Raw genomic sequence first — 23,201 nt, forward strand, 5'->3', positions numbered from 1 at the left:
CCCACCCTTCCCAGCTATAGTCAGGTGATCCCACTGGTGTCTAATAAAAGGGCAGCCAAGTTTGGGAGTTTTACTTTTAAAGCAGCAAGTAAGTTGCAGGTAAAACTTAGTCCCTTTGTAAAATGTATAATTAAGCAATTGAATTCTTAATGAAAATTAAGCGTAGGACTGGCCAGATATGGGATGACTTTGACTTAGTTGGCCAGCTTAAATATATTGCAATATATGGACAAACAAACCCTGTGTTGTTTAAAGGGTAAGGCATTTTTTAGTAGCAGTATGCACAAAATGTCGCACACACACACACACACACACACACACACACACACACACACACACACACACACACACACACACACACACACACACACACTACAAAATGCTTGGCCTTTTCCCCTCCATCTACAATCATTGTAAGCTGCCACCCTTAAAGGGATACTGTCATGGGAAAACATGTTTTTTTCCAAAACGCATCAGTTACTATTGCTGCTCCAGCAGAATTCTGCACTGAAATCCATTTTTCAAAAGAGCTTACAGATTGTTATATTCAATTTTGAAATCTGACATGGTAGCTAGACATATTGTCAATTTCCCAGCTGCCCCCAGTCATGTGTTCAGATAAACTTCAATCACTCTTTACTGCTGTACTGCAAGTAGGAGTGATATCACCCCTCCCCCCCAGCAACCTAACAACAGAACAATGGGAAGGTGACGAGATAGTAGCTCCCTAACACAAGATAACAGCTCCCTGGAAGATCTAAGAACAGCACTCAATAGTAAAAGCCAAGTCTCACTGAGACTGTTCAGTTACATTTAGGGCTATTCCACACGGGGAGATAGCGACGCGTTTGCGGTCGCGGCGACAAAGCGCCGCGACAGTCGCCGCGACCGGCGCAGGCGACAGTTTTGTATGGGCGCCTATGTAAAAACGCCTGGGCTAACCACACGAGGCGATGAGCTTTTCAACAGTCGCCTGAAAATGCCTCGCCAGGCTTTTTCAGGCGACTGTTGAAAAGCGCATCGCCTCGTGTGGTTAGCACAGGCGTTTTTACATAGGCGCCCATACAAAACTGTCGCCTGCGCCGGTCGCGGCGACTGTCGCGGCGCTTTGTCGCCGCGACCGCAAACGCGTCGCTATCTCCCCGTGTGGACTAGCCCTTAGGGTAAGGCCACACTGGGCGTTTTGGGGAGATTTGGTCGTCTGGCAAAAAACACCGGCGCTAATCACATGCGGCGATTCGTTTTCCAAAGTCGCGCCACTTCTGGCAACTTTGGAAAACGAACCGCCGCGAGTGATTAGTGCCGGCATTTTTTCATTTTAGCCGGCGCAGAGTGAGGGAAGGCATTTGGGGAGATTGGTCGCCGCAAAGACGAGGCGATTAGTAGCCAGGCGACCAAATCTCCCTAAAACGTCCTCTGTGGCCTTACCCTAAGTAGGAGAAATAACAGCCTGCCAGAAAGTAGTTCCATCCTAAAGTACAGGCACAAGTCACATGACTGGGGCAGCTGGGAAACTGACCATATGCCTAGCCCCATGTCAGATTTCAAAATTGGATATAAAAAAAATCTATTTGCTCTTTTGAGAAATGGATTTCAGTGCAGAATTCTGCTGGAGCAGCACTATTAACTGATGCATTTTGGAAAAAACATGTTTTCCCATGACAGTATCTCTTTAACGTTTTCATTCAACAGGGAACGTGGGGAAACAGACATTGCATTTTCTACTGAAGTGAGAGCTTTGTCAGGTGGCATTTGAACATCAATAGTGACTTTAGTGTGATAGAATGCGTCACAAGCTGTAAGTAGTGCATTCTGTGGTTGGTGCAGCAAATATTTAGCCCTGTACTATGGACAACAATGGAGACACTGATATCGCCTTGTGGCACGTGAGCTTTCCATTGGGTGACCTGCATCGATGTGACTAGTTTGCATAGTTCCAGGCTGGCTGCAGTCACTGGGGACATAGTTACAACAAAAGTGATTGAATCAAACTCTGTACATGTTAAGGGGTATCCATTATGCAGACAGAGATCTCTATACACACAGGCAAAATTCTGTGGTTGCTCTTCTGGTATTGCAGGTATGGGACCTGTTTCCAGAATGCTATGGACCTGTGATTTTCCGGATAACTGGTCTTTCTGTAATTTGTATCTTCATACCTAAAGTGTACTAGAAAATTATGTAAACATTAAATAAACCCAGTAGTCTAGTTTTGCTTCCAGTAAGAATTAATTATATCTGAGTTTTAATCAAGTGCAAGGTACTATTTTATTATTACATAGACAAAGGAAATAATTTGAAAAAATTTAATTATTTGGATAAAATGGAGTCTATAGGAGACGTCCTTTCCGTAACTCAGAGCTTTCTGGATAACGGGTTTCCAGATAATGGATCCCATTCCTGTACTTGCTGTCCTTTCATTTGGCCAGAGCCAGTATATGCTGAAACTTTATAATATGCTCTGTGCATTATGAAAGAATCCAGTTGTGGTACATTGTATTTTGGCTGACACACAGTAGTCCATTGTTGGTTCACTGCCTTTAACTTTGCAATAACTGCTGTTTAGCTGATTAAGCTCATTCCATTTTTATGTTCGGTGCTTTTGGTTTTAAGTGGGATGCTTGCCTTAAAATTAACTTTTTAGGTTATGGACACACATACCCCATAAAAAAAAACATAATGGCACAGAACATTGCTTTTCTGCATATGCTAGCTATACATTTACGTGGGAACTGTCAATAACATTAAATATACTTAATAAGTTGCTGCCATCATTTAAATGGATGATACAAACCTTCCTCCCAGTTCTTGGCATTCTTGGCAAGGAACTAGGGGAGAAAGTGGAAAAGGGATAAGAGAATTCTTGGAAAACCATGTTTTTTAAACGTGTAATGCTTGTGGTTACTGTAATGATTTTTCTCACCCTACCAATTGTATAAAAGTTTGTATGAATTTATTTTAGACCATAAATCGTGGCTTTAATTTTTATGGCAGTTTATATTTCCCCATTTCTTTTCTTTCCTCTGTTTCCCTTTTTGAGTTTGAAAGGATTAAAAGTATGCCAGGAATGTATTGTGTCCTGAGAAGGAGAGGCAGTTTCCACTGTGGCGTTGCTGAATAACAGTATTGTCTGTGGCGCACAGTGGGTAGCTGTATTCTTAGCCGGCATAAGCTATTAGTTTTGTTTGTGCATTGGTTGCCTGATCTTCAACTGCAGCTACAGTCTGTACAAACAGTGACTGTATGCTAATTACCTACACACAGGCTTGTTATTGTTCCTTTTTTTACTCTGCTGGCGTATGGGGTTTTTAAATGTTATTTTATAGTGAACTCTTGTTTAAAACTTAAATTGCATGGAAAATGGTGATTTCTTAAAATTTAAATATATATTAAAATAAAGTCTGAAGTGAGGATTAACCCATGGTATTTAAAGGGCCACAATACCTTAAATTTTTGTCTGATGGCAATGTTGTCCTTGTGTTTTTAGCAATTTTATAAGCAAACTGTTACTTTCTGACACTAAATACTCAACAAAAAAATCTGGACTGTCGAGTAGAAATTCAAATGTTTGTGTTTTAGCCCCAAGAACTGCTCCATGTGCCATACCTCCCAACAATTTGGAAATAAAAAGCGGGACAAAAAAGTTGGCGCGTGTAGCGTGGCAAATTCTTTGACCAAGCCCATTTTTGTGGCCTCACCCCCTAATTACCATGTTCATTTTACAAAATTTGGCAGGTTATGAAAGTTTGAACATATTTCTGTTTTTTTCCCCCACTTATTACAGTTTTGCTAATGAAGGTGAATTGCCCTTTAAGCTGTGAGTCTAACATTTCCCAAGGAACCTGTTATCTTATATTGTTACAATTACTTATTTGCTTATCTTGAAATTGTTACAAAAGTATCTTATCAGCTGCTGTAGCTGTTCTGGGCTCTCTGGCAAAAGCCAATTAAGTTAGTAACCTTGTTTCCTTTTCTGGCTGTTCATTGCAGAGAAAAACGGGACATTTCAGTACAAATGAGGGACTGCAGGTTTGAGCTGTCAAAAGAGGGACTGTCCCTCTAAAAACGGGACAGTTGGGAGGTATGATGTGCACACTTGTGTTCACCTTTACATTAACTGTTTGTATACTGCGGTCTGTGATATATTCAGAGACAATTGGCAATTGGTCTTTTCATTTTTTTTGTGTTTTTTAAATTATTTAAACACAATTCTCTATTTTGGAATGCTGTGGTGTGTTAGAGGCTGGAAGTTGAATAGTAGAGGGCCTGAATAGGAGAATAAGTTGTAACAACATTAAAATGGCTCCTCACAGAGTAAAAGGTTTTGGGACCCAGGGAGAGCAGTAAAAAGGCAGAAGGCGACAAATTATTCAAAAACTATAACAAATGAAGACCAATTGAAAAGTTGCTTAGAACAGGCCATTCTATAAATACTAAAAGAAAGTCTCTAGCTATCCATAGGTCAGATAAGTGAATTATGGGTAATTTAGCCACTTAAAGTGTCCATAGATGTAACAATTATGATCTTTCCTGGAAAAGATCTTTTCAGGAAAGATCATTTGTTTCAATAGACACTTTAGAGCTGTATTGTCCAATATACAGGTAGAAACAATAGAATTCTACCTGTACCTGTCAATTACGCACTAACAGTGGCTAATGTTCGGGTGCCCATCAAAATTTTACAACCAGCCTGATCGACAAGCCTGCCCATATCCAAGTCTTCTGCTGATATTGGTCGGTTCGTCTCTCTCCATACACTCACCAAATATTGTACTAAAATTTGTTTTGTAAGAAATTATTGGTGCGTCTATGGCCACCTTTACATTTATGGCCAATTCAGTGATCCTTTCATCAGGTGCATTCATATAAGCAGAAGGTAGTAGATATGAAGAAAAGTAGGCATGGCCCCTGCTACTTTTGCAGTAGACCTACTTATTCAACTGTGCAAATAAGCAGATTCATAGACAGGATTATCTGTCTGGGCAAAGAAAGGCTGCCCTAGGGTTCCTATCTAACTGATGACAGTGCTCTGGGAACATTACACAACCCAGCCATGGTGCAAATATTGCCATTCCCTCTTCAGTAAAAATATTCTTAAACCTTTTTGCATATCCATAGCCCTGACCCTCATTAACATCAGAGGTGGATTTGGATGAGGTGCGGGTCAAATATGACATGAGGGGATGTTGTAAACTTCACCATTGCTTCTGTCATGGGCCACATACCTCTCCTGTTTCTTTTTAAAGCCTCACACCCCATCTAGCTTAATGGTGTTGCAAGGTGCTCTGTTAGAACTTTCTTTCTGGGCCATGGTTAGAGTAATGTGGGCTCTGGTAACTGGTGGGGGACAACATTTCCACCAGATTAAAAAAACATGCTGTTAATGTCAGCACATGAATTGCAATTTTCTTTGTCAGCTCTAAATGCTTATAATTCTATATCAGAAACATTGCATATACAGTGGTGTGAAAAACTATTTGCCCCCTTCCTGATTTCTTATTCTTTTGCATGTTTGTCACACTTAAATGTTTCTGCTTATCAAAAACCGTTAACTATTAGTCAAAGATAACATAATTGAACACAAAATGCCGTTTTTAAATGAAGGTTTACGTTATTAAGGGAGAAAAAAAACTCCAAATCTACATGGGCCTGTGTGAAAAAGTGATTGCCCCCCTTGTTAAAAAATAACTTAACTGTGGTTTATCACACCTGAGTTCAATTTCAAAGGTTATAAAGCCATTTCTAAAGCTTTGGGACTCCAGTGAACCACAGTGAGAGCCATTATCCACAAATGGCAAAAACATGGAACAGTGGTGAACCTTCCCAGGAGTGGCCGGCCGACCAAAATTACCCCAAGAGCGCAGAGACAACTCATCCGAGAGGCCACAAAAGACCCCAGGACAACATCTAAAGAACTGCAGGCCTCACTTGCCTCAATTAAGGTCCGTGTTCACGACTCCACCATAAGAAAGAGACTGGGCAAAAACGGCCTGCATGGCAGATTTCCAAGGCGCAAACCACTTTTAAGCAAAAAGAACATTAAGGCTCGTCTCAATTTTGCTAAAAAACATCTCAATGATTGCCAAGACTTTTGGGAAAATACCTTGTGGACCGACGAGACAAAAGTTGAACTTTTTGGAAGGTGCGCGTCCCGTTACCTCTGGCGTAAAAGTAACACAGCATTTCAGAAAAAGAACATCATACCAACAGTAAAATATGGTGGTGGTAGTGTGATGGTCTGGGGTTGTTTTGCTGCTTCAGGACCTGGAAGACTTGCTGTGATAGATGGAACCATGAATTCTACTGTCTACCAAAAAATCCTGAAGGAGAATGTCCGGCCATCTGTTCGTCAACTCAAGCTGAAGCGATCTTGGTGCTGCAGCAGGACAATGACCCAAAACACACCAGCAAATCCACCTCTGAATGGCTGAAGAAAAACAAAATGAAGACTTTGGAGTGGCCTAGTCAAAGTCCTGACCTGAATCCTATTGAGATGTTGTGGCATGACCTTAAAAAGGCGGTTCATGCTAGAAAACCCTCAAATAAAGCTGAATTACAACAATTCTGCAAAGATGAGTGGGCCAAAATTCCTCCAGAGCGCTGTAAAAGACTCGTTGCAAGTTATCGCAAACGCTTGATTGCAGTTATTGCTGCTAAGGGTGGCCCAACCAGTTATTAGGTTCAGGGGGCAATTACTTTTTCACACAGGTTTGGATTTCTTTTCTCCCTAAATAATAAAAACCCTCATTTAAAAACTGCATTTTGTGTTTACTTGTGTTATCTTTGACTAATAGTTAAATGTGTTTGATGATCAGAAACATTTTGTGTGACAAACATGCAAAAGAATAAGAAATCAGGAAGGGGGCAAATAGTTTTTCACACCACTGTATTCCTGTCCTTTACTCACTTGCCGGCGTTCATCTAGTAAAGGTATATTCTGTGAGCAAAACAGAAATCCGCTCCTGTCTTTTGTAACCAGCGGGTATCCGATTACTAGGCTGAAAGGTGATCTGTTAGTGTAAAAATAGTATGTGTTCAACCCCGCCTCCATTACGTTGCATGCTGGACAAGTAAACGTCAGGTATATCAACAATTACACTGCTGCCTGGAGTGATACAGGAAGTGGTGCACGCAGTGTGCACCGAAACTCTGAGCAAACTGAATGAAAACAGCAATGCTACATATTCTGAATGCCTAGCAAAATGACTGTCCGATTTCAGGATCAGGTAATACTTTGTTTCCACTAAGAGGTGTTGAGTGAGTGCTGAGGAAACTTCAGGAAGCTTATGTTATTTGACTTGGTTTCATATATGGGCCATTGTTGTACTTGAGCCATACCTACTTGACTCCCCCAGATGCTTTAGAAAGACAGAAAGACATATTAGAAAAATGGCCACAAATAGAAAATTTAAAGTAATTGGAAAAAGTCTTCATTTCTGGTGAAGTATCTGAAAACAGCTGAACTGAAAAAAGTGTTGGAAGGTGAACAACCTCTTTAACAGAAATGTACAACGTGACATAGAGCCAGCATTGTTCTCTGTTTGATTTCAAGCAAGTGCTATCTGCGTGCTTTCTTTCTGTAAAAATGCTGCAGAATATTTCCTGCTATATAAACAAAGTATAATTAGAATTATAAATTGGATTTGACCATACACACACTGGGGGTCATTTATAAAGTTTGCACAGTGCATATTTATTCACAAATGGTTGTATTGCCCATACTTTTTCCTGAATGCTAAAATATTGCACTGCTGTGCAGTGGTTTTTGCGACTTCGCATTGTGAATAAATTTTTCAGAAATGAGTGCACCCAGTGTGTGAGGTTGTTGTGTGTGCGGAACTAGTGTTGACAGTAACTTTGAAATTTGCAAATATTTTCTCCGCCACCAAAGTTGTGGCTTAACTCAGATGTAGAGTATTTGCAATTTGCATTTTTCTACATATTTTAAAAAGCTGTTATGCACATTCGCAGTGTGAAAAAAAAATACGCAATTCTGTTTGCACATTAAGTACACCACTCTTATCCAGCTTTATAAATATAACCATGCAAAAGGCAAATATTTTCACTGTGCGAATCATTCTTCCCTGTGTGAAGTTTGTAAATGAGCCCCACTGTTTTCAGTAAATCTGTAGTCATGGAAAACAGCTGACTGCATTTGTCTACTATCAGGGCCGGATTTCCTTTTCGGCCGCGTTCCTATTCCGCGCAGTCCTAGCGCCCCTGGGCCGAGCAGTCCTAGTGCCGGCACTGCCCCTTTCCTCGTGAGTGCACGCGAGCAAGCGCAGCAGCACTGGGGAGCTGCGCGTCCCTAGTGCTCCACAGAAAGTGGCTAGGTGGCATGCCACCCTCACATTTTGCCGCCCTAGGCCCGGGCCTTTATGGCCTCGCCACAAATCCGGGCCTGTCTACTATTGCATAGGGAATTGTTTAGATGTCCTGCAAGCTCCTGTTGGATTTAAGGTTATGTGACACAGTGTTTCTCTATAACATATGTCTGTGGATGCTGAGAGCTCTAATTTAGTAATAAGTGTTGGTGCCCAAGCCTAATTATACAGAATTTACTTTAACATTTGTCTATTAGTGCACATATGGAATATATTCTCCACAATGCTTTAAACCAGGGGATTTTGAGATAAGGGGTATTTCTGTTATATGGAAAAGTACACTTAAGGAGTACAAGTGTTGTAATAAATATCACATAGAAATAGACTTAAAGGGGTTGTTCACCTTCCAAACACTTTTTTCAATTCAGTTGTTTTTAGATTGTTCCCCAGAAATAGACGTTTTTCAATTACTTTCCATTATTTCTTTTTTACTGTTTTTCCAAAATCTAAGTTTAAAGTTGAATATTCGTGTCACTGGTGTTTGAGTCTGGCAGCTCAGTAATTCAGGTGCAGATTCTGAACTGTTACAATTTTCCAACATTTAGTTAATACATTTCTCAGCATCTCTGGAGTATTAGTAACTATTGTATCAATTCTAAAAGCTGCCTGTAACGAAACCCAGAGATTCTGTTCAGCTGGGACGAAGATAAGAAATGTATCAACTAAATGTATCCATTTAGAACAGTTTACAGGATTGGCAACCCCCCTCCCAGAGCTGCTTCAGAAGAAGAGAAATTACATTTTACACTTCAGTATTAGAAAAACGGTCACACATAGAAAATAGAAAGTTATTGGAAAAAGTTTTTATTTCTGGTGATCTAGTTGTTTAAAGGTGAACCACCCTTTAATATAAGGTTCCTACCCTATAGAATTAACAGTCTGAGTGGGTGTATAACTTTAATACTAATAGGAGGATATATATTGATGATAAACTGGATTTAGCACACAGGAAGACTATTTTTAGATGACGAAAATGTATTTAGGGTTTCCTCTTTAGCTAATGCATATATTCCAAAGGTGTGTCCTTTTAACTGAAATGCACTCTGGCACTCATACAGGATCAAATTTGTTCCCAAAAGCATTGGTTACACCATGATGTGCAGTTTGTGTAGATCACTGTTGTATCCCAAAGTGTTATGCAGATAATGAATCCCATTCAGAAAAAGGGGGTGCTAAGCAATTGTCTTTTTACCATTTTCCTGTCATTGGCTATCATCACTTAATTTTTTCTTTTTAATGCTTTTATGTAAAGCCAAGCAAATGATAACCTTCCTAACCACTGATTACTATTATGACTGAATAGCGCTGTTATATGAGTGGCTGTTATAAATGTTATGGTGCTATGAATTGTTGCTGGACGGGTATTGATTATGTTGCCCTCCTTTTTTTCAATCTGCAGGCCTCTAGCATGGAAGAACTCATATGGGAGCAGTTCACAGTGACCTTGCAAAAGGTAAGCTCATTAAATGTTACCCCCCCTTTTTTTTTTAATTTAAACATCAGTCATATATATTAGTCTTGTGATCTGACTGCTCTTAATCCTTTTCGACATGCTGTTAATCTTTTTTGCCTGGGGCTATAAATATATATACCCCCTTTGTGTCTGGGTCAGTTTATTAATTTAGTGATACAAACATATTCTGCTATATGCTGGAAATGTAGTTTACATTGTTTGTAGTTTATGTTGTTGCTTCTCCCTTAAAATACATACAGTTGAAAATAAACACAATCAGGTTTACAAACTAGTGTTGCCACATATTTAAATAAAAATTACTGGCAGTGAAATAAATGGAGGAAGATTTGGATCAGGTAAGCTTAACGGGGTGGGCTGGGGACATATTTGTGCAGATCAGGGGCATACCTGGGTGGTCTGGAGGCTACCTTCAGCCCCAGGCAGCGTTTGACCACCTAGACCACTGAAATACATGCTGGGTGGCAACTTTATTATTGACAGACATGTGAATCTCTAGATTCTACATGAAGGTATAACACATCTAATTCAGCATCTAAGTCAGACTAACGAAGTATAAATTCATGTGATGTCTACTGTAAGGCTGAGCCCCTATGCTTGCACTAGGGGCTCAACCAGTGGCTCGTGAGCAACATGCTGCTCTCCAATGCCTTGGATGTTGCTCCCAGTGACCTCAATATAGGTGCTTATTTTTAATTTCCTAGCTTGGAGGCAAGTTTTGGAGGCATAAAAACCAGCTGCAGAATAGATCCTCTTGTAGATTGCCAGACTACCAAAACTCTTTTCATGCTTGTGTTGCTCTCCAACTCTTTTTTTACATTTAAATGTGTCTCACCGGTAAAAAAGGTTGGGGATCCCTGCATTATACCATACATCAAAGATATCAAAACACATGGCCGTGGCTGTGACCTAGATTTTCTACCTGAGGAAGGGCTCCGTTCCTGTTATGTGCTCTACAGTTCTAATTCCTACTAATAAATACAGGCTGTGTGCTTTTTCTCCTTCCAAAGCAGCATACCCTTGCAATAATATTTACCTACTGATGACCCAGATATTTTGTCATCCCTGGTTGTAAGGAGGGTGTGAGTGACATCCTGGCAATGGCTATGTTTCTTGCCTAACAACAGCTGGAAACACAACTAAATCAATTCTTATTATCGTTATACAGGGTATAATATACCCCATATATAAATCTGAGGATATCTGAAGTTATGAATGAATAATATACATCCTATTGTAAAATATAACAAAATTTAAAGTCGGTGATGGAAGCATGACAGAAGCACATCACTATGCATTATGTAATTTCATAATATAGGAGAATTACCCAGAAGTGCATTGTTGTTAAGGATAATGTGTAACTATTCCATGCTATTGGACAATGTGTAACTATTCCATAGTATTGGAGAACTACTCAGAAGCACAGCTGTTTTAAATGCATTGTTATTATATTATTTTAAAGGTGTATCATATTTACTTGTATGGGTGCTAGAACTTAATTGCCCTAGCTGCCAGGCATCAATTAAAAAAGCAGAATGGATGAACAGTAGATGGCATGAATAGAAATATAAGCAATAAAAAAATAGGAACTATAAGATTTAAGCCTTATAGTCAACCTGTTGTTTGGTTCCCAGGGGGCAGGGGGATTTCAAGAAGTGTTTTTGTTAGAAAGTCATAAAACAGATTACCAAATTAAAAGCGGCTTAAAATAGGTCCATACAAAATGTTTATTTAAAGGTAGACTTCCCCCTTAGTAAAGTTAGTTTATAATTTGCCATAGAGCTGTCTGTTGTACATGAACGAGAAAAAAATTTCTCCATAGAGGCAGAAAAATCCACCCCTTCATAACGGGTTTTGAATGGGAGTGCAGTTTCAGAATTACAATTAATATGTGTTTATAACTCACCACATAGGTTCAGTAGCTATGTCTCAATTAAAATATTCCTTTTTAGGCTAATGCCACACATAGCCTTTTCCCTGCCAGCAGATAAACACAGGCAGAGGAACAGCCAGTACACTGTTATCTGCTCCATCCTGTCACTGCACTGAAAGGCAGGACAGTGGACTCTGTGCAGACACATGGAGTAGATTTAAGCTTGTGCCCAAATCCATTACATGTGTCTCTACACAGACTGGGTGTACAGTGCTTTCTTATAATAGCAGACAGTCACTCTCATTTATTCCTTGGCTCTTTTAGAAATCCATTATTTCATTTCTATTTCTAGAATGTGCTCATTGGTGTTGGTCAGAACCATGGACCATAGTTCATTTTTTTCTGTTCTTTATGGATTTTTGTTGTGCTTATTTCAGGATAGCAAAAAGGGGTTTGGCATTGCTGTCTCTGGAGGCAAAGATAATCCCCATTTTGAAAATGGAGAACCTTCAATTGTCATCTCAGATGTGCTTCCTGGTGGCCCAGCAGATGCCTTTCTACAGTAAGTACTGACACCAACTGGTCTCTTAAAATTCTTGTTTTGATTCTTTTTCTAATACTCTCTGGGGTGGAGATTGTGTTTTGTAGGTTGCTGGACACAATATTATATTCATTCAGCCTAATACAAGTACCTTTTGCCATTTTCATTACTGGCCAAACCAGCTAGCATTCAGCTAAACTGAATGCAAACCATGTCAAAGCACTGGGAAACCAACATTGACAATTCAACTAAATATTTTATGGTGAATTCATGACTCTGCCAAATCCATTGTCCCAAATTATGCTAAAAATAATTATTTTTAAATGAATAATTATTTTTAAATAAATGTTTTATAACAGATTTATAACATAGTTCTGATATAGCTTCACAAGCTATTTTGAATTTGGGGCTGTAATATTTCTTCATGTTCCTGGGGCATATTGTATTCAACAAATTTGTATTCATACAAATATTGTATTAAAAATCTGCTATGTTCTGGTTGGGGAGACCAACAGTCTAATCTTCCGTCAAAAATATTTATTTTTGCTATCTTGTATTTTGGTGGTCTTGTGTTGGCTTATAACATGGTTGCAGTTTTCTAAGATATGTTATTCTTTATATAGTTTTCCCATTTTATTATTACTTGGGTTAAGGATTGCTCAGAACCTTAAATATTTTGGCAAAATATATGCTTTACTGTAGTGCACACAAACAGCAGTGTTTTCAAACATAAGTTTTCCACTGTATCTCATCTCACCTAGATTTTTGAAGGTACCTATTGGTTATGAACTATTGTTAATAGGGAAACAAAATGCTTTTATTAAATTTTACCCTTTTAATACATGTTACAGAGAGGGTGAGAGGGGTGTTTTCAATGATATTCTTATTGTTAGACTTCGCTTATTTTAAGGCATTTTTGCTAGTTATAGCATGAAAATGCTCAATATGCTTTACCAGCGGTTTAAAAAAACATAATATTCGTTTCCATTTTTTTCAGAGTAAATGATCGTGTGGTTATGGTTAACGGGACCTTAATGGATAATGTGCTCCATTCATTTGCTGTTCAGCAGCTTCGGAAATGTGGAAAAACAGCTGTCATAGTAAGTGTCTACTTTGTTGGTTACAACATTTGAGGATTTCTTGTGGTCATGATAGGTACAGAGAAGTAGAAGTCACTTCTTAATAATAGAGTCAAACAAAATTATTGACCAATTTTGCTGCACACAGCAAAGATCAGATCAGGTGGGTGCTATATTATCCATTTAGCCAGTGATCATATGTGCACGTCAGTAATGACCACTGTCAAATGGATTTTCAATCTAATATGCCCAATCATAGTTATATAAACTGATACACACAGGCAAATATAGACAACTTTGTTTGAAAACTGGCTGACAGTACCTGTACAGACACATCAAACTCTGTATGAATAATATTTTTGTGCATGTGTTGAACAGATTAAATAATATTTTATGGATTTCTTCAATCTGTACTAGGTTGTGAAAAGACCCCGAAAAGTTCAGGTCACTGCAAGGAGGTCACCTTCTCCTGAGCTGGACCCTAGAGATATTGACGCTGTGGATGATGATGGCCCTTTTGATCACAGAAGTGCTTACAGCGGCTACAGTGAGAGTTGGCATAGTGGAAACGGTCATCACAGTAGAGACTCGAGTCCAGACAGAGGCTATAGCAAGAACCAGGACAGAGGTCGTTCCTATGACATGGACCAAGACCGGGCCCGTGGGCCGAGCCGGGAGAGGGACCTCGATGATGAGCGAGAATACAGACGAGAGCGCAGTAGGGGTAGAAGCCTAGAGCGTGACCATAGTGAAGAACGTAGATACAGAACTGATCACAAGAAGATTGTGGACAGAGAGGAATCCTTTGAACGCAGCTACAGCGGAGACTACAGCCCAGATCGGAGCAATGGCAAGAGACTAGCACCTGACTACAGAAGTGAGAAGGAGATGCCAGTCTATCGCACTCGTGAAAGGCTTCAGTCCCACAGCCCTTCACCTGAACCACACAGACAAGCTGTTTCAGCTTACAAAGGACTAGATAAACCCATCAGTGTTCTGCTTAGTAAGAACAAGCCCAGTGAAGGTAGGCATGCTCTGCAATCAGGAAGGGGCAGGGTTTTAAGCTAACCTTTTCCAACATGAAGAGGATAGTCTCCTATTAAATTTTGTATGTGCATCCAAGTTTATTATGTGATTTTAGAACATTAAGGGGTAACTGGTCATTTACTTGGCCTCTATGTTTGCCTTTAATGGAGAACTAAAGCTCAACTAAAGAAGTAGGATAGACATGTTGTACATTATGTTTTGGGCTTCTGTACCAATCCAAGGCAAACACAGCCCTTTAGCAGTGAAGATCTGTGCCTCCAAAAATGCCCCAGTAGCTCCCCATCTTCTCTTCTGCAGATTCCCAACACACGCTCTGTGCTGCTGTCAGTTACTGAACTTAGGGGTCAATTCAAAATATACTGTATATACAGAATAGAAATGTCACACTATAAGGCTAATTAGTAATTAATACAGATTACTACATGTCGGCTCAGAAACCAGTGCAATTATCACCAGCATTTAATAATCAGACTTGTAGTATCAGCTTATATTACTGACAGGCCTCATTTTCTGCTTGTAAATTAGCAACGACCCCTAAGCTTAGCTTCTCAACAGCTGCTCAGAGCCCACTGAACATGTGAGTATCGCAGACATTTTCCAAGATGATGACCCCCCTGTGACAAGTTTGAAGTCCTGGCTTATTGCTGCTATTGAGAAGCTGAAACTTTAGGCTGGTACAATAAGTGCAGTATATTAATGATGGCATTTTTAACTATATTCATTTTTAGGGTGTAGTTATCCTTTAAGGAAAACATATGTTCCTGCATAATTGTGCTTACTATAGGACAATACTTGTGCTGGCATAGTTTTATTGAATCTCTGCTATATAAGCCAAGAAAAAATACTTGGGGACTTTTGCCTACTAAGGAAAGTTCTGTTTGTGTCCCTGGTCAGCTAGCGTAGCAACAATAGCCAATAATGCGCATGGAATGCCAAGTAACGCCTCCCCTTCTGGCTTCTTGAATATATACAGGGATGGGATAATGGCACTGGAATGCTTGGGATTAACTGCACCCTGCATTAAAAAAACTGAATCATAATGCTGAACTGTTAGGTAGACATATATTGAACAATTTATTTTTAGATATTGAGTAGAATTTGCCTTCTAGACAGTTTATTAAAAACTGCCTTTAATTATATGAAGGGATAGGTGTGAATAAATCAGTTCCTTGAATAATTTTGATTTAGCCATAGAATTCCCTATTTCTTCAAAAGCTCGTAGATATATGAGAGCATATCACAAAGAAGTGCCTGAGTAATGAAATGTGTAGGGGTGTTTGTTACTTGGAACTAAAAAGGTTTACTAATGACCAGTCATTTGCTAGTGATCGATTTCTAAAGTCACTCCATAAATTTGAAAGGACTGAGGTTCCACCCTCTCATGTAATCCATCTTTAAATTGAAACGCAGGCACTTCAATTTATCATTTACGTGAATAAATTAGACTAGTGATTAGCAAGGGAAATTACTTTTAACCCCCTCCGAGGTGTAGGCAAACCTTCATTGTTCATCACTACTCGGCTGTATTATCAGCTGTAACAGCATCAAACGATCCTGATATTTATGGATAGCTTAAGCCCTTGCCAACACTTTATGCCATAAGGCTGTTTTATATACTCAGATGTACTGCTGTCTTGTAATTCTAAAGAAATCCAAGCTCAGGTGTACAACCCTGGTACCCTGCCCCAGTTTTTAACCAAGCAAATAAGTCTGGCCAGTGGGAGCATGTACATAACTGGAGAGCTATGGGCTGCAACATTATATATTATTTTTACTGTAGGATTTTTAATGCCACTTCACACCACCCTTTTATGCTTTGACTTCAAGCCACCATAAAGGGGTGGGTCACCTTTAAGTTAACTTTTAGTTATAGAATGGCTAATTCTAAGCAACTACATCTGACTTGCAAATGGTGGTCGCTGACCCCATCTACAAAACAAATGCTCTGTAAGGTTACATATTTATTGTTCTTGCTTCTCTTTATTACTCTTCTTTCTGTTCAGGCCCTCTCCTATTTATATTCCAGTTTGGACCTAGCAACCAGATTGCTGAAATTGCAGCTGTTGAATGAAAAGCTAAATAACTTAAAATCACTAATAATCAACAATGAAAACCAACTGAAGAATATATCAGAATATCACTCTACACTGTATTAAAAGTTAATGTAAAAGTGAACAACCTCTTTAATGCAGGAAATAGCACCACTAGACTTTATGCCACCCATTGCAGACAGAGAGAGAAATTGGATGATTTTCCTGCATGAAAAGTAATGTAAAAATGATGCAACCCTTGTTTTATTTTATTTTTTTTGCTCTGCTACACATTCAATAAAATTAATTACACAGCTTTACAAATACATGACATACAGGTATGGGATCCGTTATCCAAAAACTCATCCACAAAGTTGCAAATTCAGGAAGACCATCTCCTATACACTCCATTTTAATCAAATAATTAATTTTTTTTTTAAATATTTACTGTTCTTTAATAGTAAAACAGTAAGTTGTACGTGATCCCAAACTAAGTATAATTAATCTTTATTGGAGGCAAAACAAGCCTATTGGGTTTAAATTATTTTTTTAGTAGATCCAAATTTAGAAAGTTCCAAAACACCAGGTCTCAAGCATTCTGGAGAACTGTTCCTATACCTGTACCATGGAGTTATAATGAAGAAATGTGGTTATTTCAGAACTGTTTGGTATATTTTTGTACACATCTTTAGAAGTATGCATAATGAGTCTGTTTGTCTCCTGTAGAATATGGTTTGCGACTTGGCAGTCAGATTTTCATAAAAGAAATGACAAATACAGGTCTTGCAAGAAGAGATGGAAACCTCTATGAAGGAGACATTGTTCTTAAGGTATGTTAAGGCTTTTGCCATGTGTGATTACAAATCTTTCCACATCTGCAGTGCTTCATGTTCCATCAGAATGTAGAAGTAAATTACTGCTTATGTATCCCTCATGCACATAATGATCATGTATACATAAGTATATATATATATATATATATATATATATATATATATATATATATATATATATATATATATATATATATATATATATATATAAAATTAATTTGAATTAAAAGCAGTATCTGGCTGTTCTTTGCGATTAACTTCTGGTTTGACAGAATACAGAAACAATATGAATTGTATGAAACTGAGTCTTGGCTGCAGGAGAGCTGACTACGGATACATCACTACTGATATATCATTGATATGAGTAGTTGGGGAAAGCAGGGAAGGAAATTGTACCACAGACAAACTTCTTTCAAGAGCAGTTGCATTTACAAGTAACAAATCAATGAACATATATTTAAGTTGCTTAGAATTTTCTTTTCTTTTATTATGCAAAAAAATCCTTAACCAGCCAGATACTGCTGTGAATGCTGGGAATTGTAGTTCTGAACAGGACCAACATTTTTTGATGAGCATTCTCTTATGTTGTCGCTCTGATTATATTTGTCCGTTTTTCCTAACAGATAAATGGCACTGTCACAGAAAATATGTCTCTAACAGATGCTCGAAAACTAATAGAGAGGTCCAGAGGGAAACTTCAGCTGTTAGTGCAGAGGGATGCCAGTCAGACCCTTATCAATATCCCTGCACTGGATGATAGCGACTCTGATATAGGAGGCAAGTGGCTTACCTAGGCTAATATTCTATGTGGAAACTCTACACAGTGTTGCTTTGTTATAAATTGGTATTTACAATAAATAACAAACACGCACAAACTGCAGTCTCTGTAAAGAGGAAGTAACGTTCCTCATTTTTCCGTGATCATGCTGATCTCTCTAGCCTATGCTCTATATCCAGGCCATTTCAGTAATAGATGGAACATGATATTAAAAATTCACTTGTTTCCGGTGCAGTCCCTTTGCCCTAAAAATACTTGTTTTGCCTTAATGATACGAAAAATGACAGGTTATTTCCAGTTGTTCGTTTCTTAGTTGCCAGGGACCACACATTTTGTTATGCTTATTCGTATTTCCAGAAGGTATGTGCAATAGTGATTGTGTTGTTAAAGTCCTTTGAAGTGACATTTATATCTTTGTCTCTCTTTAAACAGATATTTCTGATATAGAATCCAATCGTTCCAATTCACCTCTGGAAGACAGCCGACAGCATTCTGACTCTCATTCTTCCACTGAAAAACTGAGAGAGAAAAGCAGGTGGGAAATATACATCAGCAAACTTAAATTATAACTTTCCCTTGAATCTAATTAATAGGAACTTAAATGGATGCAATTCTCCAAAAGGTTAAATGCATTTTTTTGTAAAAGGGATATACAGTCATGAATACAAAAGATCTAATTCTGCCTTTAATGTTTTTGTTAATCAGCATTTTTGTGGTTTGCATATTCACACATAGTGGGGATGACTACAAGGAAATGAGTCTGTCTGATCTTTGTGTTTACCTAGTATTCAGTCATTATTTGTGCAATGACATACAGTGGTGTGAAAAACTATTTGCCCCCTTCCTGATTTCTTATTGTTTTGCATGTTTGTCACACTGATCATCAAACACATTTAACTATTAGTCAAAGATAACACAAGTAAACACAAAATGCAGTTTTTAAATGAGGGTTTTTATTATTTAGGGAGAAAAGAAATCCAAACCTGTGTGAAAAAGTAATTTCCCCCTGAACCTAATAACTGGTTGGGCCACCCTTAGCAGCAATAACTGCAATCAAGCGTTTGCGATAACTTGCAACGAGTCTTTTACAGCGCTCTGGAGGAATTTTGGCCCTCTCATCTTTGCAGAATTGTTGTAATTCAGCTTTATTTGAGGGTTTTCTAGCATGAACCGCCTTTTTAAGGTCATGCCACAACATCTCAATAGGATTCAGGTCAGGACTTTGACTAGGCCACTCCAAAGTCTTCATTTTGTTTTTCTTCAGCCATTCAGAGGTGGATTTGCTGGTGTGTTTTGGGTCATTGTCCTGCTGCAGCACCCAAGATCGCTTCAGCTTGAGTTGACGAACAGATGGCCGGACATTCTCCTTCAGGATTTTTTGGTAGACAGTAGAATTCATGGTTCCATCTATCACAGCAAGTCTTCCAGGTCCTGAAGCAGCAAAACAACCCCAGACCATCACACTACCACCACCATATTTTACTGTTGGTATGATGTTCTTTTTCTGAAATGCTGTGTTACTTTTACGCCAGATGTAACGGGACGCGCACCTTCCAAAAATTTCAACTTTTGTCTCGTCGGTCCACAAGGTATTTTCCCAAAAGTCTTGGCAATCATTGAGATGTTTTTTAGTAGAATTGAGACGAGCCTTAATGTTCTTTTTGCTTAAAAGTGGTTTGCGCCTTGGAAATCTGCCATGCAGGCCGTTTTTGCCCAGTCTCTTTCTTATGGTGGAGTCGTGAACACTGACCTTAATTGAGGCAAGTGAGGCCTGCAGTTCTTTAGATGTTGTCCTGGGGTCTTTTGTGGCCTCTCGGATAAGTTGTCTCTGCGCTCTTGGGGTAATTTTGGTCGGCCGGCCACTCCTGGGAAGGTTCACTGTTCCATGTTTTTGCCATTTGTGGATAATGGCTCTCACTGTGGTTCGCTGGAGTCCCAAAGCTTTAGAAATGGCTTTATAACCTTTGAAATTGAACTCAGGTGTGATAAACCACAGTTAAGTTATTTTTTAACAAGGGGGCAATCACTTTTTCACACAGGCCCATGTAGATTTGGAGTTTTTTTTCTCCCTTAATAACGTAAACCTTCATTTAAAAACTGCATTTTGTGTTCAATTATGTTATCTTTGACTAATAGTTAACGGTTTTTGATGAGCAGAAACATTTAAGTGTGACAAACATGCAAAAGAATAAGAAATCAGGAAGGGGGCAAATAGTTTTTCACACCACTGTACATAATACAATTATACATTACATTTAATAGGTTACAGTCTAACAGCTGCAGTTTTTTTGTATAAGGGTAGGGGCACACTGGGCGATTCGGGGAGATTTAGTCGCCTGGCGACTAATCACCTCGTCTTTGCGGGGACGAATCTCCCCGAACGCCTTCCCTCACTCTTGAGTTGGATAAAATGAAAAATCGCCGGCACTAAAGCACACACAGCGATTCGTTTTCCGAAGTCGCCCAAAGTTTCCTCGTGAGGCAACTTTGGAAAACGAACCGCCGCGTGTGCTTTAGCACCTGCGATTTTTTCATTTTAGCCAGCGCAAGAGTGAGGGAAGGCATTCGGTGAGATTGGTCGCCACAAAGACTAGGTGATTTCCCAAGATACTTTTCATTCCAACAGCCTTTTGAGAAACTAGCAGGAAGCTGATAATTTGTTTATCAAAAAGTGTTGCCTGCTGATAATCCTAGAGTATGTGTATTTTATTATGTTGTGTTTTTTTTCCCGCCAGCTCCAAAGAAGACCCTCCCAACAGACTAGCTAAAATGGGAGCCATGCCTACTCCATTTAAAGTAGTGGGTACAACAGAAACACCCCCTCCGGTCTCTGTTAGCTATGTAATCCCTGAGAAAATCAAGGAGGAAGAACGTAAAGAAGAGGCACCAGGTCAGCCCCTGTGAAATCCTGTCTGCTCTTTTTTTATGAACCTTGCTCATTGATACACATCAGTTTTCAGTTATATTTGGAGGTCCATTTCTTATTAGATTTGTTTTAAGTAGCAATAGGCTAGATTACACAGGTTGCTTATTGAAGCACACCAATCAGTGACAAGTAGACCTCTGCTCATAAATTGTAGCTTGAGTGGTTTAGAGCAGAGGTCTGTCTCTATGTGGGTGACTCACTATGTGAGTTTCAGGCAGCTCATAGTTCTCTATGGAAGTGATGACGGGCAGATTGGGGCATTATTTCCATCTTATTTAAAGTGACCTTTATACACCTTTTTAACATGAGCCAAATGAATGTCTTGTCCTGAACACACTTTTTGCCTATTGTTTTTATTAAGACATTTGTATGGTTTTTGTTATTTTTGGCACTAAACAAGAATATGAAGCCACTTCCTGATCCTGCAAAGCAAGGGAGGATCTGATAAAACTAATTGTTTTCATTTTGAAGCTTATGATAATGATTTGCTGAAAGGCTGCTGTTCAGAGAAGTGAGGGGTTAGTTTGTCTAAAGATTGATAATGAATGATTATTAACAAATTTCTCTGTTTATAAAAGGAGGGGGTAGGAGATTTTATGAAAAAAAACTTTCAAAAAAGTTTGTTATAATAGGGGAATATGAAAGTATAGGTAGAATGCAACGCAAATCCTATTTATTGTGCTAATATATAGCAAAGGTGTTTTAAGTTTATTCTGTAAGCTGTGACAAAAACATCCAATGTCATAGGTTGCAGTATAAGGCTTATGTCCTACCATGCTTATTCATTGTTATCTGCACTGGGTATATACACCAAAATCTGAAAGTGTCTTAAAGGAATGCCAATATAATGTACTTGTGCCCTGCACTGGTAAAACTTATGTGTTTGCTTCAGAAACTCTACAATAATTTTTATAAACAAGCTTCTATGTAGCCATGGGGACATCCATTCAAGCACAGGATACACAAAGGATAACAGATAAATTCTGAAGAATCTCATTGTATACTACAGAGCTTATCTATTATCTGTTGTGTATACTGTGTTTTTTCTCCTTTTTCAGCTTTGAATGGCTACCCCCGTGGCTACACAACAGCTTGTTTATATAAATTAATATAGAGTTTCTGCAGCAAACATGTTAGTTTTAACAGTGAAGCACAACGGTACATTATATTTTCGTTACTTTTAAAGACTTGAATTTTTTAGTGTTCCTGTTCCTTTAAAGAACTCCAAAGTCTACTAGAGTGAAAGTCGAATGGGTTTTTTTTTTTGCTACTTTGACCATCAAATGGGCTACTTTGACTTCGAATCGAACGATTCGAACTAAAAATCGTTCGACTATTCGACCATTCGATAGTCGAAGTACTGTCTCTTTAAGAAAAAACTTCGACCCCCCTAATTCGCCTCCTAAAAGCTACCAAAGTCAATGTTAGCCTATGGGGAAGGTCCCCATACGCTTGGCTAGCTTTTTTTGGTCGAACAAAAATCGTTTGATCGATGGATAAAAATCCTTTGAATGAAACGATTAGAAGGATTCAATTGTTCGATCTAACGATTTTTCGTTCGATTGAGCGAATATCGCTAAATCCTTCGACTTTGAAGTCGAAGTATTTAACTTCAACAGTGAATATCGAGGGTTAATTAACCCTAGATATTCAACCTTAAGTAAATTTGCCCTGTGTTGCATATCTGTTGTGCTTCGTGAATATGTTGTTTTTAGTTATTTATCTTCTCGTTTGTACAGTAGAACTGCCTATAGCTGCTCCCAAGGTGTTTCTGCAACCAACCCCTGAAGATGAAGAAATATATGGGTATGTTTTTACTTTGGGGAATCCTGATTGACCCTTTTTTTTGGATGCTTGTGAAGTAATTTGGCAGAAACCTGTTAACTAATGATGATAAATGGCAAAATGTAAAGTGAAGCACTATAGGTAGCTCTTGCCCCTTTTATTAAGCGGGATTTTGAGTGATAATAGTGCCTGTGTGTCTTACTTGTGGTGCTTCAATTTGATTACGGTAGGAAGCTGCAGTGAATCCCTAATTAATAGTTTGTGGTAACTCAAATGGTAATTGGGGGATTCTGATTGTTTTGTTTTAGCAGGGTTAGTAGTTCATTGTCAATTTATCAGGCAATTGTTGCTTGGAAAGACTTTCTGGAATTAAAAAAAATTAATTTATAAAAAATTAGTTTTGGTACCCTTTAATACAATGTATCCTGTTAACCCACCTGTTCTGGGGTCACAC

General features: G+C 38.7%; 1 protein-coding gene across 4 annotated transcripts in view; it reads left to right on the forward strand.

Moving 5' to 3' along the window:
• The window catches only part of LOC108714442 (tight junction protein ZO-2), a 70,692-nt gene that overhangs the window by 28,056 nt on the left and 19,435 nt on the right, over positions 1-23,201 (forward strand). For 2 of the 4 annotated variants that reach the window (XM_018258701.2, XM_018258680.2), the window contains 9 exons: positions 9,784-9,837; positions 12,166-12,290; positions 13,267-13,369; positions 13,766-14,372; positions 17,152-17,255; positions 17,882-18,035; positions 18,469-18,571; positions 20,772-20,926; positions 22,702-22,768. In XM_018258701.2, coding sequence (XP_018114190.1) covers positions 9,793-9,837; positions 12,166-12,290; positions 13,267-13,369; positions 13,766-14,372; positions 17,152-17,255; positions 17,882-18,035; positions 18,469-18,571; positions 20,772-20,926; positions 22,702-22,768 — 1,463 coding nt within the window. In that variant the 5' untranslated portion in view covers positions 9,784-9,792. Of the gene's footprint in view, positions 1-7,128; positions 7,227-9,783; positions 9,838-12,165; positions 12,291-13,266; positions 13,370-13,765; positions 14,373-17,151; positions 17,256-17,881; positions 18,036-18,468; positions 18,572-20,771; positions 20,927-22,701; positions 22,769-23,201 lie in introns of those variants that run through there. The other 2 variants (XM_041564189.1, XM_041564184.1) reach the window with 2 other exon arrangements.

Source organism: Xenopus laevis, chromosome 1L (assembly GCF_017654675.1).
Source record: "Xenopus laevis strain J_2021 chromosome 1L, Xenopus_laevis_v10.1, whole genome shotgun sequence".
Lineage (NCBI taxonomy): Eukaryota > Metazoa > Chordata > Amphibia > Anura > Pipidae > Xenopus > Xenopus laevis.